Source organism: Nicotiana tabacum, chromosome 24 (assembly GCF_000715075.1).
Source record: "Nicotiana tabacum cultivar K326 chromosome 24, ASM71507v2, whole genome shotgun sequence".
NCBI classification, from domain to species: domain Eukaryota; kingdom Viridiplantae; phylum Streptophyta; class Magnoliopsida; order Solanales; family Solanaceae; genus Nicotiana; species Nicotiana tabacum.
Window position 1 is genome coordinate 88,780,120 of NC_134103.1, and position 22,430 is coordinate 88,802,549.

The 22,430-nt window shown below is 38.5% G+C and overlaps 2 protein-coding genes across 2 annotated transcripts; both read left to right on the forward strand.

Annotated features, from left to right (window-relative positions):
• The first annotated feature begins 9,626 nt into the window (after positions 1–9,626).
• LOC107804176 (uncharacterized) lies at positions 9,627–10,971 on the forward strand. Its single transcript, XM_075247626.1, has 4 exons — positions 9,627–9,887; positions 9,991–10,160; positions 10,522–10,719; positions 10,812–10,971. Exons 1-4 carry the CDS (start codon positions 9,627–9,629, stop codon positions 10,969–10,971), a joined length of 789 nt encoding a protein of 262 aa, XP_075103727.1.
• A 5,848-nt stretch (positions 10,972–16,819) lies between these two features.
• On the forward strand, positions 16,820–20,501 carry LOC107804175 (aluminum-activated malate transporter 8). The gene is made up of 6 exons (XM_016628022.2): positions 16,820–17,119; positions 17,282–17,422; positions 18,026–18,298; positions 18,582–18,706; positions 18,886–19,029; positions 19,653–20,501. Exons 1-6 carry the CDS (start codon positions 16,867–16,869, stop codon positions 20,193–20,195), a joined length of 1,479 nt encoding a protein of 492 aa, XP_016483508.1. The 5' UTR covers positions 16,820–16,866; the 3' UTR covers positions 20,196–20,501.
• Positions 20,502–22,430: the final 1,929 nt, after the last annotated feature.

Genomic DNA, 22,430 nt, shown 5'->3' on the forward strand with positions numbered 1-22,430 from the left:
TCGGGTTAAAGCATGCGGGCGAGGCTTGGTTTCTTGCAATTGTAGCTTCATTTGTTCATGTTATCCATGTTTAGACTAGTATTGTTAAATTGATCGTTCTTATCATGTTTATGGACCTTTTTGTAATAATTGAGTACTAATTCCAAAGTCGAGGTTGATATTGTGGAACCAAATGTTGAAGTAAGGCTTGCACTTGTTATTCTATCTCCCTGTTGTTATTTGTTCATTGCATTATGGTAAGGGAGAGTGTTAATGCACGAAGGGTGATACCGTGCCATATTGTGAGTGTTAATGCACGAAGGGTGATGCCGTGCCATATTGTGAGTGTTAATGCATGAAGGGTGATGTTGTGCCATATTGTGAGTGTTAATGCACGAAGGGTGATGTCGTGCCATGTTATGAGAGTTAATGCACGAAGGGTGATGCTGTGCCGTTTCTATTGATCTAATGGTGAGATTGAGAGTAAAAGCACGAAGGATGATGCCGTGCATTTTTTCCTTTGCTGTGTTTACTGGTTCTTATTGATTCATAGTACATTGATTGTTTCCCCTTCCAATAATACATGTTTAGTTGTTACTGTTGTTCTCTTGTACATATACTGTTATCTGTATAGGTTTATTATGTGGGTGTCTTGTCATAGCCTCGTCACTACTTCATCGAGGTTAGGCTCGGCACTTACCAGTATATGGGGTCGGTTGTACTGATACTGCACTCTGTATTTCTTGTGCAGATTTTGGTACTGGTCCTTGCTGATCCTGAGGCTTAGCAGCTTGAATTTGCTGTCAAGAGATCCAAGGTAGATCTGTTGGCGTCCGCAGACCCTGGAGTTTCTTCCTAGTTTTATCATTTACTGTTTCATTACTCCAAAATAATGTATTTTTCCTTTTCAGACTCTGTTTGTAGTAAAGCATAGTAGCTCGTGAGTTGTGACTCCAGATCCGGGTAATAGTAATTAATGAAGTTTTTATATTATTCCGCACTCGTTGTATTTCATTTTAGCTTATTTGTTATTATTTAGTGTATTGAATAAGAATTGGCTTAATAATTCTCTAACGTCGACTTGCCTAGCACGTGGAATGTTAAGCGCCATCACGGTCCCGACGGTGGGAATTCCGGGTCGTGACATGTTGGTATTAGAGCATTAGATTGCCTAGGTCTGACAATTCATGAGCGAGCTTAGTAGAGTCTGGGGGATCGGTACAGAGACGTCTGTACTTATCTCCCGGAGGCTATGAAGTTTAGGAATAAATTTTACTTCTATTCTTCTCTATCGTGCGATTTTGTTCTCACAATGCTAATTGAACTCTTCTGCTCTTATTCTCTCGCAGATGGTGAGAACACGTACCACCTCTTCAGCCGAGCAGCAACCAGAGCCTCCAGTGGCAGCTCATACGAGGGGCAGAGGTCGAGGCCGAGGCCGTGCCAAAGGCAGAGGCAGGGGCAGGGCTTAGCCCAGAGCCCGAGTAGTGGCACCAGCGGTGGAGCCTCAGGTAGAGTTTGATAAGGAGGTTCCAGCCCAGGTTGTGCCTGTCGGACCAGCTCAGCTTCCGAAGGGGTTCATTGCCACCCCAGTGCTTCAGGGCGCTTTGGTCCGTTTGGTGTGCCTTATGGAGAGTGTGGCCCATACTGACGCATTTCCCATAGCACCAATCGTCTCTCAGGCTGGAGGAGGAGCCCAGACTCCTGCTACTCATACTCCAAAGCAGCTGGCTCCCCAATATCAGACTCCAGCCGCTCATCCAGTCGGAGTAGTTCAACCGATTGTTGCGACACAGACCAGTGATGGGTCAGTTATGTCTTCTGAGGCTTTGTGGAGATTGGACAGGTTTATCAAGCTCTTCCCAGTTCACTTCAGTGGTGCTCCTTCAGAGGATCCCCAGGAGTATCTTGACAGTTGACATGAGGTGCTACGGAACATGGGTATAGTGGAGACCAATGGGGTCAATTTTGCTACATTTCAGATGACTGGTTCTGCCAAGAAATAGTGGAGAGATTATTTGTTGACCAGACCAGCGGGGTCACCTGATCTTACTTAGGACCAGTTCTCTCAGCTCTTTCTAGAGAAGTTTCTCCCTATCACACTAAGAGAGGAGCACCGTCGTCAGTTCGAGCGTCTCCAGCAGGGCAGTATGACTGTTACTCAGTATGAGACCCGTTTTGTAGATTTGGCCCGTCATGCTCTTCTTCTGCTTCCTACCGAGAGAGAGAGGGAGGTGAGGAGTTTTATTGACGGACTAGCTCAGCCTATCAGATTGCAGATGGCTAAGGAGACTGGGAGTGAGATTTCTTTTCAGGCGGTTGCCAATATCGCCAGGTGAGTCGAGATGGTTCTTGCTCAGGGAGGTCAGGGGTCTGACAAGAGACCACGTCATTCCGGGGGGTTCAGCTATGCCTCATATAGAGGCAGGGGTACTTTTGGTAGAGGCCATTCTCCCAGGCCGTTTCATTCAGCACTCCAGGCATCCCACGGTGCCTCAGGTGGTCGTGGCCCTCATATGCCTTATTCTGACCAGCTAGCCTACAGTGCACCACCAGCTCCTGTTAGTGCACCTCCGCTCCAGAGTTTTTAGGGTGGTTACTCAGGTCTACAGGGTCAGTTTCAGGGTCAGCAGTCACAGCAGCCGAGGTCATGTTATACTTGTGGTGATCCGAGGCACATTGCTAGATTTTGCCCTCGGGCATCGGGCAACTCACATCATCAGGGTTCTCGTGCCATGGTTCCGACACCAATTGTTGCACCACCTACTCAGCCAGCCAGAGGCAGGGGACATGCAGCCAGAGGTAGAGGCCAGACTGTTAGAGGTGGAGGTCGGGCCGTTAGAGGTAGAGGCTAGCCAGCTAGAGGCAGTCCTAGGGACGTAGTTCAGGGTGATGGGGCCCATCCCCGATGTTATGCTTTTCCAGTCAGGCCTGAGGCTGAGTCATCTAACACTGTTATCACAGGTACTGTTTCAGTTTGCAGTAGAGATGCTTCAGTTATATTTGATCTGGGTTCTATTTATTCCTACATGTCATCCTATTTTGCTTCATATTTGGTTGTGCCTCGTGATTCTTTGAGTGCTCCTGCGTACGTGTCCACACCTGTGGGGGATGTTATTGTTGTAGATCGTGTTTATCGTTCATGTGTAGTCACCATTGGGAGTCTTGAGACTAGTGTAGACCTTCTACTTCTCGATATGGCTGATTTCGATGTCATTTTAGGTATGGATTGGTTGTCACCTTATCATGCTATATTAGATTGTCACGCCAAGACGGCGACCTTAGCCTTGACGGGGTTGCCTCAATTAGAGTAGAGAGGGACTCCTAACCATTCTACTTGTAGGGTTATCTCTTATACGAAGGCTCGGCTTATGGTCGATAAGGGGTGTCTAGCTTATTTGGCTTATGTACGCGATTCTAGTGTGGAGGTTCCTTCCATGGATTTGGTGCCAGTTGTTCGTGAGTTCCCAGAGGTGTTTCCTGCAGACCTGCAGGGGATGCCACCCTACAGGGATATTAATTTCTGCATTAACTTGGTTTCCAGGCACTCAGCCCATTTCCATTTCGCCATACCGTATGGCCCCGCCAGAGTTGAAAGAATTGAAGGAACAATTACAAGATTTGCTTGATAAGGGCTTCATTAGACCTAGTGTCTCGCCCTGGGGTGCATCTGTGTTGTTTGTGAAGAATAAGGATCGATCGATGAGGATGTGCATAGATTATCGGCAGTTAAACAAAGTCACCATCAAGAACAAGTATCCATTGCCGAGGATTGACGATTTATTTGATAAGCTTCAGGGTGCCCAGGTGTTTTCGAAGATTGATTTGAGATCTAGCTACCATCAGTTGAGGATTAGGGCATCTGATGTCCCTAAGACAGCTTTTCGGACTCGCTACGGGCATTATGAGTTTTTGGTGATGTCTTTTGGGTTGACAAATGCCCCAGCAACATTCATGGATTTGATGAATCGAGTGTTCAAGCCATATTTAGACTCCTTTGTGATCGTATTTATTGATGATATCTTGATCTACTCCCACAGTCGAGAGGAGCATGAGCAGCATCTCAAGATTGTACTTCAAACTCTGAGAGCCAGCCAGTTGTATGCTAAATTTCAAAGTGCGAGTTTTGGTTGGATTCAGTCACTTTCTTGGGGCACGTTGTCTCAACAGAGGGCATTCAGGTAGATCCTAAGAAGATTGAGGCAGTTCAGAACTGTCCTAGACCCATTTTAGCTAGATTAGGATTTTCTTGTGTTTGGCGGGTTATTACCGTCGATTTGTAGAGGGGTTTTCATCTATAGCAGCCCCGTTGACCAGGTTGACCCAGAAGGGTGACCCTTTCATATGGTCAGATGAGTGTGAGGTGAGCTTTCAGAAGCTCGAGACTGCTTTGACTACATCACAGGTGTTGGTGTTGCCCACATGTTCAGGATCTTATACGGTATATTGTGATGCGTCCCGTGTTGGGCTCGGTGCGGTATTGATGCAGGAGGGAAGGGTGATTGCATATACGTCGCGATAGTTGAAGGTTCATGAGAAGAATTACCATGTCCATTACTTAGAGTTGGCGGCCATTGTTCATGCGCTGAAGATTTGGAGGCACTATCTTTACGGTGTGTCGTGTGAGATTTTCACGGATCATCGGAGCCTTCAGTATTTGTTCAAGCAAAAGGATCTCAATTTGAGGCAGAGGAGGTGGTTGGAGCTATTGAAAGACTATGATATCATATTTTGTACCACCCCGGGAAGGCCAATGTGGTGGCCGACGCATTGAGTAGAAAGGAAGTAAGTATGGGCAGCCTTGCGTTCATTCCAGTCGGTGAGAGGCCGCATGCCTCAGATGTTCGGACTTTAGCCAACCAGTTTGTGAGGTTAGATATTTCAGAGCCCAACTGTGTTCTAGCTTGTACAGTCGCTCGATCTTCTTTGTTTGAGCGTGTCAGAGATCGGCAATATGACGACCCTCATTTGTTAGTCCTTAGGGACATAATGCGGCATAGTGGTGCCAAGCAGGTTACTGTCGGAGATGATGGAGTTTTGAGGATGTAGGGTCGTGTTTGTGTGCCTAATGTGGATGGACTTCATGAGTTGATTCTTGAGGAGGCTCACAGTTCCCGGTATTCTATTCATCCGGGCGCCGCCAAGATGTATCAGGACTTGCGGCAGCATTATTGGTGGAGGAGGATGAAGAAGGGTATAGTTGCTTATATAGCTCGGTGTCTAAATTGTTAGCAAGTAAAGTATGAGCATCAGAGACCTGGTGGTTTACTTCAGAAGATATAGATTCCTGAGTGGAAGTGGGAGCGTATCACTATGGATTTCATTGTTGGACTCCCACAGACTCAGAGGAAGTTTGACGCAGTTTGGGTCATTGTGGACAGGCTGACTAAGTCAGTGCATTTCATTCTTGTGGCAGTTACCTATTCTTCGGAGCGGTTGGCAGAGATTTACATTCGCGAGATCGTCCGTCTCCATGGTGTGCCCGTGTCTATCATTTCTGATCGAGGTACACAGTTCACCTCGCACTTTTGGAGAGCAGTACAGTGTGAGTTAGGCACGCGGGTTGAGTTGAGCACAGCGTTTCATCCTCAGACAGACGGACAGTCCGAGCGCACTATTCAGATCTTGGAGGATATGCTCCGCACATGTGTTATAGACTTCGGAGGATCGTGGGATCAGTTCTTGCCCCTTGCAGAGTTCGCCTACAACAACAGCTATCAGTCGAGCATTCAGATGGCTCCCTATGAGGCACTATATGGTAGACGGTGTCGATCGCCAGTTGGGTGGTTCTAGGGAGGCTCGGTTGTTGGGTACAGATCTAGTACAAGATGCCTTGGATAAGGTCAAGATTATTTAGGATCGACTTCGCACAGCTCAGTCCAGGCAGAAGAGTTATGCTAGCTGTAGAGTTCGTGATGTTGCATTCATGATTGGAGAGAGAGTGTTGCTTCGGGTATCACCCATGAAGGGTGTAATGAGATTCGGAAAGAAGGGTAAGTTGAGCCCTAAGTATATCAGACCTTTTGAGATTCTGGAGAGAGTGAGAGAGATGGCTTACAGGCTCACATTGCCACCTAGTTTAGCAGCTGTTCATCCGGTATTCTATGTGTCCATGCTCCGGAAGTATCACGGCGATCCATCCCATGTGTTAGATTTCAGCTCTGTCTAGTTGGACAAGGATTTGACTTACGAGGAGGAGCCGGTGGCTATTCTAGCCCGACAGGTTTGACAGTTGAGGTCGAAGAGTTATCCTTAAGTTCGAGTGCAGTGGAGAGGTCAGCTCGTTGAAGAAGCAACTTGGGAGTCCGAGTTAGATATGCGGAGTAGATATCCACATTTCTTCACCAGCCCAGGTACTTTTCTATGTTCGTTCGAGGACGAACGGTTGTCTTAGAGGTCGAGAATGTGATGACCCGATAGGTCATCTTATGTTTTAAAACCTAATTCTGTGATTCGAAGCCTTAAAAATCTTATTTTTTACCCTCCTCGAGTTGCGTGCGCAGTCCGGGCGTGTTTTTGAAAAGCTTTTATGTTAAAGACTGTAAAGAATATGAAATATTACTTTAAAAACTATTTGAGTTGACTTTGGTCAACGTTTTGAGTAAACGAATCTGGATCCGCATTTTAACGGTCCTGGTAGGTCCGTATCATAATTTGGGACCTAGGCGTATGCCCGAAATCAAATTTCGAGGCCCCTAGCTCGAGATATGGAATTTTGATGAAAAATTTAAAAGTTTGGAAGCTTAATAATTTTAAGAATTGACTGATGTTGCTTTTGTTAATAATGGGTACGTATTTTGGTTTCGGAGCTTGGTACAGGTCCACTATAATATTTAAGGCTTGTCTGTCAAATTTGGTGAGAAACGGAGTTGATTTGACGTTATTCAGACGTTCCGTTGTGAAAATAGAAGTTTTAAAGTTTTCTTGAAAATTTCATTTGATTTGGTATCCGATTCGTAGTTCTAGGTGTTATTTTGGCAATTTGATCACGCGAGGAAGTTCGTATGATGTTCTAGGACTTATGTGCATGTTTGGTTTGGAGCCCCGAGGGCTCGGGTGAGTTTTGGATAGGCTACAGGATGATTTGAACTTAGAAATTCTGGTTTTTCTGCAGTTTCAGGTGCCTTCTGGTTTCCTTCTTCGCGTTCGCGAACGTGATGTGTGAACTGGGCTGGGTGGGTTTTTCTCCTACGCAAACGTGAGACTACTGTCGCGAATGCGGAGCATTGGGGGGATTGCTCTACACGAATGTGAATAGTCACACGCGAACGCGTAGCAATAGGCAGGTTGGGAAGGGAAATCAGGGGTGAATCTATGCGAACGTGAGTCCTGTCTCGCGAACGCGAAGGTGCGGCGGGCTATACCTTCGCGAACGCATTGAGTCTCCCACGATCGCGTAAGTCATTAAGGCGCAGCTCTTTGCGAACGCGACAGTGTTCACGCGAACGCGATGAACATTGTCGCCTAGTTATTCAAAGCAGAACCTAAAACGGGATTTTGCCATTCTTTCAAAAATTTCAAAACTAGAAGACCTAGAGGCGATTTTCCTAAAAGATCTTCTTCCCCAATGTTTTGGTAAGTGATTCTAACCTACTTTCTTTCAATTACACATTACATTTCATGAGATTTCAACCTAAAATCTAGTATTTTCATGGTGGAAATTGGGGGTTTGGGTAGAATTAGTGATTTTTGTATAATTGGAATCTAGACCTTGAATTGAGGTCGGATTTCAAAACAAATTACATAATCGGGCTCGGGGGTGAATGGGTGAATGGATTTTGGTCCGAACCTCGGGTTTTGACCAAGCGAGCCCGGGGGTCGATTTTTGACTCTTTGGGGGAAAGTTTGGAAAATCTAAATTTATACATTGTAATTGATTTCTTTAGCAATATTTGATATTATTGAGTCATTTGTGGATAGATACGAGTGGTTTGGAGGTGGATTCTAGAGGAAAAGCGATAATTGAGCATTGAGTGGCCTTTGGAGCGAGGTAAGTGTTGTGTTTAACCTTGACTTGAGGGAATAAAACTTGTTTGTCTATTTGCTACATGTTTAAATGTTGGGGAACAATGTATATGTGAGGTGACGAGTACTTATGCATTGTAGTCGGGTTAAAGCATGCGGGTGGGGCTTGGTTTCTTGCAATTGTAGCTTCCTTTTTAAATTGATCGTTCTTATCATGTTTATGGACCTTCTGGTGATAATTGAGTATTGATTCAAAAGTTGAGGTTGATATTGTGGAACCAAATGTTGAAGTATGTCTTGTACTTATTATTCTATCTCCATGTTGTTATGTGTTCATTGCATTATGGTAAGGGAGAGTGTTAATGCACGAATGGTGATGTCGTGTCATATTGTGAGTGTTAATGCACGAATGGTGATGTCGTGTCATATTGTGAGTGTTAATGCACGAAGGGTGATGTCGTACCATATTGTGAGTTTTAATGCACGAAGGGTGATGACATGCCATATTGTGAGTGTTAATGCACGAAGGGTGATGTCGTGCCATGTTATGAGAGTTAATGCATGAAGGGTGATTCTGTGCCGTTTCTATTGATCTAATGGTGAGATTGAGAGTAAAAGCACGAAGGGTGATGCATAGTACATTGACTGTTCAAGTTACCATTCTGCTGCAGTTCTCTATCTCATATTTCCCTCAGCATGTTTCCCCTTCCAATAGTACATATTTAGCTGTTACTATTGTTCTCTTGTACATATACTGTTATCTGCACAGGTTTATTATGTGGGTGTCTTGTCATAGCCTCGTCACTACTTCATCGAGGTTAGGCTCGACACTTACCAGTACATGTGGTTGGTTGTACTGATACTGCACTCTGCACTTCTTGTGCAGATTTTGGTACCGGTCCTAGCTGATCGTGAGGCTTAGCAGCTTGAATTTGCTATCAAGAGACCCAAGGTAAATCTGCTGGCGTCCGCAGACCCTGGAGTCTCTTCCTAGTTTTATCATTTACTGTTTCATTACTCCAAAATAGTGTATTTTTCCTTTTCAGACTCTGGTTTTAGTAAATCATAGTAGCTCGTGAGTTGTGACTCTAGATCCGGGTGGTAGTAATTAATAAATTTTTTATATTATTTCGCATTCGCTATATTTCCTTTTAGCTTATTTGTTGTTGTTTACTGAATTGGCTTAATAATTCTATAACGTCAGCTTGCCTAGCATGTGAAATGTTAGGCGCCATCACGGTCCCGACGGTGAAATTTCGGATCGTGACAGACCCCATCCACAACCAATGTTGGATTCTAACACCTACGTCCAAGCCTACAAACTAAAGCATGAATTGTTTTATATGAGAGTCAAACGTCATATAATTAAACCATGAGTCTAGCTTTGATATTAAAGTTGAAGTGAATTTTAGCAAGTTGAAGTGTGTGATCCTCTCATTTAGGGCTTTGAGTGCCCTTTTTACTAGTTTCAAGTTCTGCCATATACTCTTCATTCCTCCATGTTGTGCATGGCCAATTTTCTAATACAAGAATATTGGCCTGAACAACATAGAGGAATGAAGAGTATATCTCAGAACTTGAAACTAGTAAAAAAGGCACTAGCCCTAAATAAAAGGGAGTTCTCGAGGGTCACAGAAAAGATACAAAGGCTGAGAGATGAATTGTAACACATTCAAGCACAAATGATAGATGCTGCTACCAGTGCTAACCGGTTTGAAGCAGCAAGCAACACCAAACAACAACTGGAGAAATGGAGTTTAATTGAAGATATCATATATAATCAGAAATCCATAGTTCAATGGCTCAAGCTAGGGGATGCAAATACAACTTATTTCTATGCTAGTATGAAAGGTAGAAAAACACAAAATCAGATTAGAACTCTATCAACAAAAGGAGGGACTATACTGAAGAGTGAAGACTCTATAGAAGCTGAAATTGTGGGGGTACTATAAGGGATTACTAAGCTCCAGTACCCAGGCACTTCCTGCTATCAATCCTGGAGTTATGCAAGAGGGATCAGTGCTAAGTAGAAGTCTACAATTGCAGCTCATAGCACCATTTACTAGAGAAGATGTAGCTCAAGCCTTGAAGGGGGTAGATGATTCAAAAGCCCTGGGTGGAGATGGTTTTAATTCCTGCTTCTTTAAGAAATCTGGGCATGTGCTTGGTGATGAAGTAACAGATGCAGTACTTCAGTTCTTTGATACTGGTGCAATGTACATACCAATTAATAGTACATCAGTTACCCTCATTCCCAAAACCAAAAACCCTGCATCTATTAGAAAATATAGACCAATATCTTGTTATACTACTTTGTACAAAATCATCTAAAAATGATCACAAATAGGATGCAGCATGTTATGGATTCATTGGTTGCAATCAGGCAGCCTTTGTACCTGGAAAACTACTCTCAGATAATATTTTACTTAGCTATGAATTGGTAAAAGGCTATGGTAGAAGGGGCATATCTCCTAGATGCATGGTCAAGATTGACATGCAAAAAGCATATGATTCCATTGAATGAGTGTTCCTGGAACAAGTACTATTAGGTCTTAACTTTCCAGAAAAGTTTGTCAGATGGATCATGAGTTGTATCAACATAGTTACATACTCCATCATTATCAATGGTAGCCCAACTCTTCCCTTTGCTGCTAAGAGAGGGATAAGACAAGGTGATCTTATGTCACTTTTTCTTCTTTTTGTACTGGCAATGAAGTATCTAACAAGGTTACTGAGAACTTTGAAGAGCAAATCAGACTTTAACTATCACCCAAGGTGTGAGAAGCTGAGAGTAATTCAACTTAGCTTTACTGATGATTTGCTCCTATTTTGTAGAGGTGATAAAGTTTTGTGATGTTTCTACATAGCTACTTCCAACAATTCTCATCCGCATCAGGGTTGATAGCTAATCAAAGCAAAAGTTGTATCTATTTTGGAGGAGTTCCAGAGGGAGTTCAACAGGATATTATGAGACTCTTGGATTTAGCAGGGGAACTTTACCATTCAGATATCTTGGGGTACCAATGAGCACAAAGAGATTATCAGTACACCAGTGTCAATCTCTACTGGACAAAATGATTGGAAGAATCATTAGCTGGACAGTCAAGTTCCTCTCATATGCTGGAAGTTTACAACTGATTAAAAGTATATTAACTGCCATCCAATCTTTCTGGTCACCGATTTTCCTCCTCCCAAAGAAAATTATGACAAAGATTGAGACAATTTGTAAAACGTTTCTATGGACATGAGAAACTGAAGGCAAGAGAAAAGATTTGATATCATGGGCTAAACTACGCTGGCCAAAATCATCAGGGGGTCTGAACATCACCAACTTACAGATATAGAACCAGGCTGCAATTGTCAAACACTTGTGGAACCTACACAAGAAAAAGGACAGACTATGGATCCAAAGGGTACACACATATTACATAAAAGGAAGGCACGTTTGGTATGTCAATGCTAAACAAGCCTCATGGATGATCTAGAAGATTATTCAAGTTGAAAAGTACCTGAATGATGTTGCCTTGAACATTGAGCAGGAGCTTAATACAACGAAGTACTCCATTAGAGATGTCTACAACAAATTGAGAGGAGATTTTCCAAAAGTATCTTGAAAAAGGTTGATATGCAACAACATAGGATGTCCAAAATGGATCTTCATTTTATACCTGTCTATACACAACAGACTTTACACTAGGGACAAGCTGATCAAATGTGGTATAAACACCAATCCAGAATACCCGCTATGTGAAGAAGAAAAAGAATGCCATCAACACTTATTTTTTAAATCCCAATTCTCAGCAAGTGTATGGAAAAAACTATAAACATGGCAGAACGTCCATAGAGGTGTACAAGGCTGGAGTGAGGAACTTGAATGGACCATCATGCATGCTAATGGAAGGAACTCAAGAGGGGTGGTATACAGACTAATACTTGCTGCCGCCATCTACTATGTGTGGCAGGAAAGGAACTGTAGAATATTCAACCAGAAGAAGATGAGAGTGGAAGACATCATATGATTGATTGTCCAGGAAATGCATTACAGGAGTAGTCTAAGACCAAAATTAGCTAGTTTCATGCAAGAACTTAATGTATATCCATAGCTGCATGTAGAGCTGTCGAAACGGGCCGACCCAGCCCAGCCCAGCCCTTGCGGGTCACAAAAGTTGATGGGTAGGACGGGCTGGCCCTTCACGCAAAAGGGTCTTAAAATGGCCATCCCAACCCAGCCCTAAGAGGGCCACAGGCTAGGACGGGCCAACCCTTTATTTTTAATCTTTTTTTATAAGATAATTTTACTTTCAAATGGTTAATGAAGTTTCAAGAATCAAGATATGATGACTAATAAAGAAATGAAAAAGACTTGAAAACATACCAAGAAAAGTAAAACACACTTTATTATGAATTCATCAATACTTCGTATATATCAGAATTGCAATTTTATCAATTAAAATCAGGAAACTAAATAATTGTTCAAGTTATTAATAGATCATCCAAATATAAAAAATAAAAGTTCAACAACCAAAATATACTCTACTAGACTACTACGTAGTGTCTGATCAAATCTTAGGTCCATAATTAAACTGTCCCAGTAATATTGCTAAAAAATATTGTATAATAAAAAAGTCATTAAACGAATGACATCAGCCATCATTTGTCTTAACATTTTCATCTTCATCTTCCTCTGCAATTAATATGCAATGTTGATTAGTTAAACATTTACAAATAACTACATTTTAAAAATAAACGATATTAGATCCACATAAAATTATTACCACTTTGAGTTTGAGTAAAGCCGTGCAACAAATTACGAGTAGCAACAAGTGTTTGGACATTTTCATGATTGATGCAACTTCTATACTTGGTGAGAACACGACCACCAATACTGAATGTTGATTCTGATGCTACAGTAGTAATCGGGATATTAAGTACATCTCGCGCCATTACTGATAGGTCAGAATACTTTTCAGAATGATTCTTCCAATACATGATATCGAAATCAAGCTTTGGCTCCTCTAAATAAATATCCAATTCTGATCTTCCATCATTGGAAGCAGATTCATTCTCAAATGCTTTGAATTCCTATAAGTTAAACACATGACACTACGCTTAAGAACAAATAATAATAGTAATAATAATAATAAGAATAGTGAAAAAAGAAAAAAAAATTACTTATATCGAATATTTTGAATCCTTTTCCTTTGAATTTACTTCTTTCTTCACTCGATGTAGTCAAAGTACTAGAAGAAGCACTCGCAATATTTTTCTTATTTGCGTAATGATCATAAAGCTTGTACAATTTATTTTTCACGTGCTCTATTTTTTCTTGTGCAGATTTTGAATCCAACTTAGAGTAACAAAACTTTAAAAATTGTAACTTCATGCGAGGATCAAGGATTGCTCCAAAAGCAAGCATTGCGCTATATAACTTCCAGTATTTTTAAAACTTTTCGTGCATTCTTGAAGCCATTTCCTTAATAACTTCATCTTCATTATTCAAATTCTCATCAAGCATGCACTCAATTCTCCAAACTTGCATAAAATACAAGTTGGATGTTATATAACTTGAACCAGAAATCAAGTTAGTTGTCTCATAAAAAGGCTCCAAGAATTGAAATATTTTCTCCGCCCTTCTCCATTGATCCAATGTAGGACAATAAGTATAATTTCTATCTATTAAATGTAGACTAGCAAAAGCCTTTTCATACTGAAATGCACTATCAAGTATCATATATGTGGAGTTCCATCTAGTTGATACATTCAAACGTAAATCAAGATTTGTTTCAATTCCATCTTCCTTAACATATTGCTCAAACCTTTGTTTTCTCCCATCCGATTCTTTAACATACTTAACACTTTCCCTTATTGAATACAAAGAATGACTAGCTGCTTTTAAACCCTCTTGAACAATTAAATTCAAAATATGAGCAGAACAACGCACATGAAAGAACTCACCATCACACAACAAATTTTTTTTGCAACCTAAGATGGCCTTTCAAAATATTTTATAAGTTATCATTGGCAATGGCATTATCTAAAGTGATTGAAAATACCTTCTTATCTATGACCTATTCTTTCAAACAGTCATATATAGCAGTAGCCAATTCAACTCCAGTGTGAGGAGGATACATACGACAGAAATTAAGAATTTTACAAACCAACCTCCAATTTTCATCAACAAATTGGGTGGTTAAATAAATATATTCCTCCGAGTTAGATGATGTCCAACAATCAGAAGTCAAGCATACCTTATTAGAAATTTTTGCTAAGATTTGTTTTAGTTTCTCCTTCTCTCGGATATACACTTTCCTGACATCTGCAACACAAGTGTTCCTAGAAGGCATCGTAATATCTGGACTTATATAATTCACCCAAGACTTAATTCTATCATATTCGACGAAAGAATATGGTAAATTATGCTTAGTGACAGCTTCAGCAAGCATGCTACGGTGTGTCCATTGATCTATTTTTCTAGATTGCATATTACCTTCTTGATTCAAGAACATTTGACCCAAATCATGAACTTTAAGCATTGGACACTGAGATTTATGACGATGCAAATGTGATGTTCTATAGTTTTTACCTTTGGGTCCCGGAGTTGAACCAACCTTAAATGGTTTCTTATACCTTTTACATGTAGCCCTTTCAATTCCATCTTTAGCTCTGCCAATTTTTTTGAAGTAAAGCCACACATCTGATGTTAACTTAATTTTTTTCTGACTTGGTTCTGCAGAATTATTTACCTCCACAACGTCATCAATATGTTCATGTGTGCTATTTAAATCATCCATTGGTCTTCCTATAACAAAATAAAAAAGAAGTGTTAAGTTTATAAAGTAAACACTGCCACGACAAGTTAGTAAAACTTCTGTAAGAAAATAATTATTAAAATGTTTACTTAACTTTTGAACCAAATGTATCCCAAATCTTGCATTCACGATGTAAATAAACAAAAATAAAAGCCTAAATATGATCCATGTACATATACAGATGCATACAGAATAGACATAAATTCAAAATAAAATGGAGAAATACATATGTATGGGAATAAAATATGAAGCAAACAGAGCATTAGTCATGTACATAATGGATTGAATAGTCCAAATATTAAACTTATTTATTTGTAAGAAAGAAAGATTAGTAAACTCAAAAAAAAAAAGCTAATTACCTTGTAGTAAATCGTCGATGCCGAAGATCAAGAGAGAGCTAGCGATAAATAATTGAGGACTGAGGGGAGGGAAGCAGAGAGTTGCGTTAGTATGTTGACTGTTGAGGAAGAAACGTTTATGATTAGGGTTCAAGACTTACGTCTTTAGCCCATTCTATATCTTACTTCCTTTTTTTAATTTTAATTCGAATTAAATAAATTATTGGTCCGCGGTCCAGCCTCGGTCAAGCCTTAAGGGTCGCGGGCTAACTTGGGTGGGGCTTCTTAGCCTCAGTTGTAAAATGGGCTTAAAGTATCTTAACCTAACCCTACCCTAGTAGCGGGTTAAATTGGGCTGGCCTCATGGGCTAAGCCCATTTTGACGGCTCTAGTTGCATGCCTGCTTAGAGGCGATTGATAATAGGTTTAGTAGTATCACAGCTGGTCCAGAACCAAGGTTGGGGCCATCTGTCCAACAAAGGATCTGATTATACTTGTACATATTTCCCTTGGTAAATAATGTACTTTACTTACCAAAAAAAAGAGCTCAAGTCATTAGAGAGATTTTAATTTTAATTGCTTAATTATGTTATCAATATTTATAAATTAGCTATAACATTTATATTAATCTATATTTATGTGCTTTTCAATTGGCAACGGACAACTTTTAGATAGATTATGGTACAAAATAACTACTACCTCTATTTCGCTTTATATGACGATGTTGCACAGACATGATCGTTTAATAAAGAAATGAAGGTTTTTGACACATATCAAAAGTATATTTAGAACTTGTAGTTTTAAACATGTATAAGAGCAATTAAGTGGTAAGATGAGAAGTATAAAATGATACAGATTTCAAATATAAGAAATTACTGTCGTTTCTTTAATTAATTTTTGAACAAACAAAAAAGAAATGGGGAGTGTCATATAAATATAAGGAGCTAGTATACCAGTGGTTTTAACCTACAAATGCTTTTGCAACCGTGTTCTCACTATTGACTATATACGAAACCTAAATTTCGTACTTTATATAAATATACCCAATTAAATACAAGTTGTGATTAACTTTGACTGGGATAGTTGCTAAAGGGCAAGTTCCTTGTAGTCACGAGTAATTTGATTATTAGATGAATGGATTAACCATATAAGCTTCTGGAACACTTGCTTAATTATTTCTAAGTTATAACAAACCAGATGAAGCAAGTTCAGAAAAAAAAGAAAGCAAAAAACTGAGACTTTCCTAAAATTTCAACAAATATTAAATTCTGAATTCATAATTTTGAATATTCAACTCATCACATTAAAATCTTGAACTCGCCGTTGCTTCTTTAAAATAGAGATCACTTACACAAGCAACATTATACAACAGAAAAGTAAAGAATGTCCCCAAAACATTTTCTTAAAACTTGTGGAGGAGAAATAACTGTTTAGCTCAATATTATTGCAATTAAATATACTCCAGATCCAAGTAAAATCCCAGTCAGCCACTTCTGAAAATCCACTCCTTTTTGATCCAGAGAAATATTCTAATTAAACAAATACAGAAGTATATATAATTAAATAAAAATATTTGTCCTTTCTCATGAAAGATCGAAGAAGAGACAGATATTCATGTGTAAATGAATAAAATAACTTCACCCCAACTTTTCTTGCCAACTATATAATTCATCTGGTTGACGTATTACTTCCATTGTGCATTCTAGCTCCTTTCTTCCCCATAATACCACCTTTGCAAACTTAGCCATTTTTTTCAAAATTAACCTTCCATTTTCATGGAAAAAACTAATGTCATTGCCCATTTCATGGGTTTTCCAGGAAAGTTGAAGGATAAAGTTATGGAAATTGTAAAGAAAACAATGAAAATTGGGAAAGATGATCCCAGAAAAATTTGGCATGCAGCTAAAGTGGGATTAGCTCTCAGTTTAGTCTCATTGTTCTACTATTTTAGGCCTCTCTATGATGGCTTTGGACAATCTGCAATTTGGGCTGTTTTAACTGTGGTGGTTGTTTTTGAATTTACTGCTGGTAAGTTCTTTTGTATTTTATCTCTGAGTTTAAGTTATATACAATTGTGAATTGTCAGTATAATTTTAATTCATGGTTCTTGTCATAATTTTCTTTGCTATAATTTTTTTTTTGTGTATATTCAGTTTTAGAGATATTAATTATTCCTTTTTTTCCTTTCAGGTGCAACTTTATCAAAGTGTCTAAACAGAGGATTTGCCACATTGCTGGCTGGGGCGTTAGGTATTGGAGCAAAATATTTTGCTGATTTGTTTGGAAAAGAAGGGGAGCCCATAGTTCTGGGGTTTTTGGTCTTTACACTAGGTAGGATATTATGCAAGTCAAAGCATATTTAAATCCCTCTTCGTGAAAAAAATGAGAACTTAAAAGGTAACTTCAATTTCTCATTTTACCAGAAAAAGAAAAAAGTAGGAGGATGATGGTTTACAAAACAATAATTTACGTGCACAAATTGCTAAAGTTATTACAGCTGAAATGACATAAAAAACTTTCTAGCAGAATTGGTAGTAGTTACAAGATATGCAAGTGAATGAATCATATCCCAGTGCATTGTCATTTGAAAGATGTGAGATGATATTGCTCGGACTTTTCAAAAGTGATGTTGCACTCATACGTGTAGGGTCCTTCAAAAATGCATTATTTTTGACGATCGGACACGCACCAGGCAGCGTTTGTGAAAAATACGAGCGACATAAATATCACCTCTGGTCTTTTATTTTTTCAAATACTAAAATAAGAAAGAATTATAGAACTAATTAATCTTCGACGTAATTCACTTCCAATTTTCAGGTTAAAATTTATTTACTTAATTGTATCTTTGCCATAATTCAATTCTAATTTTCATACCCTTTAAAAACGGACAAATGACAAGTTTAATCACGTTCGTTGTGGCAAATATATATGCAGGTGCTGTAGGTACATTTACGAGATTTTTTCCCCACATGAAGAGGAAATATGACTATGGAATCTTGATCTTCGTCTTAACCTTCAGTTTGGTCACCGTTTCCGGTTACCGTGTCGACGAGATATTAGAACTGGCTCATCAACGGCTGACCACCATTCTTGTCGGCGCCGCCACCTGCATGATCATCTCTTTGGTTGTTTGTCCAGTTTGGGCTGGTGAAGATCTTCATAAGCTTGTTTGTGGTAATCTTGATAAGCTTGCAACCTTCTTAGAAGGTCAGTGCAAACTTGCTTTTTCATTTGTTTCGTTTTATCTTATGCACTGATATGATAATTAAAGATGGTTACTAACATACTATCGCTGGTTAAAACTCACTGATAGTGGTAAATAATTTTTACACTGTCATAAAAAGTGAGATTAGTCACCGGAGAATAAGACACGTCGCATGTTACAACATGTTAAATACACCACTAATATATGAAAGAAAATTAGAATGTCCGGATATATAATTCATGTGGGGCAAAAAAGAACTGAAAGAATGAAAAACATTTTATGCAGGTTTTGGAAGTGAATATTTCAGCTTTTCAGAGATTGAAGAAAGTGGAAAGGCTTCTAAGGAAGATAAGGGATTCCTTCAAGCCTATAAAATCGTCCTTAATTCTAAGGCCACTGAGGAAACTTTGGTGAGTTAAAAAGATTTGATTTCCTTCTATTTCATTTTCAATCATGTTAACAATTTTTTTTGATAATCCCATCATTAAATATTTCTCTGTTAAATGCCATTTTTTGTTTTTTTTTCTAGTTTATGAGAACCACTTCATATATATTAATTACTGACTCATTTAAAAATAAATGTTAATAGGCAAACTTTGCATGGTGGGAACCAGGTCATGGATCGTTCAGGCTTCGTCATCCATGGAAGCAATACTTGAAGATTGGTGTCCTTGCTAGGGAATGTGCCTGCCATCTTCAAGCACTTACTTCCTACTTTAATTCCAATCCTCAGGTAATATATATATTCATATTCATATAAAAGTAATCTTTTCACTAAAAAAAAATGCCAAAAAGTCTTGCACATTCCTCAACTGCTGACTTACTTTTAAAATGATCTCTGATTAGTGATGAAACACGATTCCTTCCCCGAAATAGAAGGCTGCTCTCCTTTTACTACTTTTTAAGGTCAATTTTGTCCATATCAAAGGAGTTAGTGAAGAATATTCCGATTTCTCTCATTTGCAAGAACATTTTCGTACCATATTATTTTGTATCATTATTTCATTATATTTACGCTGCAGCATAGTGAGATTAATACTTCTATCTGGTGATGGTCATGGTTAAAAAGATTTTTACAAAATTAGTTATCTGAAAAAGCGAATGACAAGTGAATAACATGTTTCTCATACTTTTTCTGTTATCAATTTATCTGTCATATTTTCTTGAACATAGATAATTTATAACCATACAAGTGTCCGTGACTTAATTTCATACTAGAAGTTTCATAATTAGTCATAAGTTATTGGATAGAAAATTACTTTTTAAGTGATTTGATAATGTAATTTTTTTTCTTACATGTTAAAGCTTAAATTCTTACTTTTATCTCAATCTCTAATTCATAAGCTTTATTTTCAGGCACCAACCGAGTTTCATAAAAGAATAGAAGAAGCATGCACAAGAATGAGCATGGAATCAAGTAAGGCCTTAAAACAATTGGCATCTTCCATCAAAACTATGACACAACCGCCGTCCTCCGCCGCAGAAAACCACCTAAAGAATTCTAAAACCGCCATTGATGACTTTAAAGCCATACTCGCCACCACCAAAACCCCATTACTGTCCAACAAATTAGACCTATTGGAAATCTTTCCGGCAATAACGGTGGCATCTATACTCATTGACGTCATAAATTGCGTCGAAAGAATCTCAGAGGCAGTCGAGGAGCTTTCGGTCAAAGCACATTTCAAGAAAGTGAAAAATAAGGAATCTTCGCCATCGCCGGAGAAACAGCCGCAGCAGCAGCTGCTCCACCGTGGAATCGTGAAGCCTGTCGTTGACGACGTTGAGGGTGGTGATGACTCTGTTGTGATTGAGATATGTGGTGGCACGGTGGCGGCAGCGGCGGAGGTGAATTCGCCGGGAGGAACAAAAGGAGAGGCGCAAAAAGACAGAGTGTAAATATTTCTTACTACTAGTATTTAACAGTCTGTTAGCGTAGGAGAGTTAAGAAATTAGAGTACTAGTATAGGAGGGAAAGTAAAACAGACTTTTTAAGTGTAAAACTTTCCCTTCTACGTAAGTTGTTTATATATGAGTCGTAGCTTCTTTATAGGAGCAATTTTTGTTGTTTTTCTTTTACGCAGTTTGTTATTTATCTGTTTCTTTCTGCAACAGTTGTATATATGAGTAAGCTTTTTATGTATTTTTAGTGTTCTTCCCTATATAATTAATCAGTTTTGCGTTCAGTATTTTAACCTGCTCCATAAACTTGTACACGTATTCAGATTTCTATTTTTCTACTATATAAGCGTTAACTTAATTAAGGGATAAATTAAAGGAAAAAACAATGAATAAATCCAATATTATAAGCAAAAACAATGAGAAAACAGCATTTTGTGATGCCAAAAACACTACAGTAGAAGGCAAAAGAAAAGGAAATTAGAAAGTAATAGAAAATGATATGTACGATGTTTCATTAGATGATCTTTCTTTGAGAAATTGAAGCAGATCAGGAAATGCATCAAATGATTTTCTTTTGAGAAAAAAATTATAATCCCACAACGTATATAATATTGATAGACCTTTGAACAGATTAAAGGCGCGTAAACTCATATTCCGTACGACTGTACCAAAAAACTGTAAAGTAAAAGTAGCCGCCTTATTTTTCCTTTTGGCAACACTAGTGATGCTCATAAGTGAAGGACATCTAAGAGGGATTGCAACTTCATTTTTGTAAAACAGTATAGGAGTAGAAGTGAAGTTACGGGCTAAACTCATAATCATATCACCTATTGATAATGACCTTACTTCGCAAACTAAACGAATATAACACGGTCAAGATTTCTTTATAATAGTTTTGCATGTTCCGGTATTGTTTTACTGTTATGTGAAGTGCTATATATGGTAAAAAACATATATTATAAATAAACATGAAAAATTGGGTCCAAAAAAAATTTGGCTATTATAATAAAGTATCGTTATATATAAAGTATGACGGTTATAGAAAAGTGACTGTATTAAGTTATTTATTGTCAAATCATCTCTTCCCGGAAAAGTGAGTGCAGTGGTATTTCATATCCACTGATTTAAATTCTAAATCTACTTTTTAACTAGGTTGTCCGGTTTTCAACATTTCATGTTGCGTGCAAAATTTAACGTTTTACTCTATACCATGTTACAATTTAAAATTGCATTCTTTTTTTCACTATTCAACTTGCTTTAGTTTGGTGTTTATGGGACCAGAATTAGTGCTAATTAACTGAGTTCCAACCTGTAGAATTTTTAAATATACAATAGGTTAAATAGACATCATCTTAGGCACTTACAAGTTTAGACCCAAATTGAGTAAACTTAACAAGGAAGAGAGCAATTCTTCGTCTGGACTTTGAGTTGTTTCCCACTGAAATGCCAGTCAAAAATTCAAGTGGGTACGAAGACGAATATAGTATATGCTTTTATTTGGAAATTCTAGGAATCATCCTAGGGATCAGTTCAAAGTTAATTGTTCACTAGGAAATGACAGTACTTAAAAGCCTTTCGGTGTTCAGTCGATCTTTTTCCAGATTGCACCTACCCATAAATACATGCTGGGGCTAAATTCATTATTAAGTACTAATTAAGTAGTATAGTACAAAACCTTTTACGTACAGCAGTACTGTTAAAAGTTTTTCCCTTTCTTTTTGTTTCTTATTTTAATTTCACCCTATGGGGGTTAGGAAAAATCAAATTAGATTACTAAAAGAATCAAGATGCCACTAAAAATTTCAACTTCAGACATTATATATTTTGTTCGAGTTAATGACCTCTTGGCCACTTTGTTATTATGATGGGGAACCATTATTAAACCTTTTGGTGGTCAGTTTTTATAAGATACTTTAAGGTCAAACGTATGATATTTTTTTTAATAGACGGAGGGCACAAAGCAAGGTGTTTTACTTATAGTGGACAATATCGACATCATGGAACAAGAGCTCGATGAGCTTTTATTTTTACTATTTAAAAAGAAGAAGAAAAATGAAAAGATATATTTAAAAACATGATGATTATGAAAATATATTATTTAAAATAGAAATTCAATAAATAGTTCAAATATCTAGATATAATAAGTTAATAACATAAAGAACACCCCAGCTTTTTTCAAATAATGTAGACTGATCTAATAATTGTACTTTTTGACATTATGGCGTGTACTTA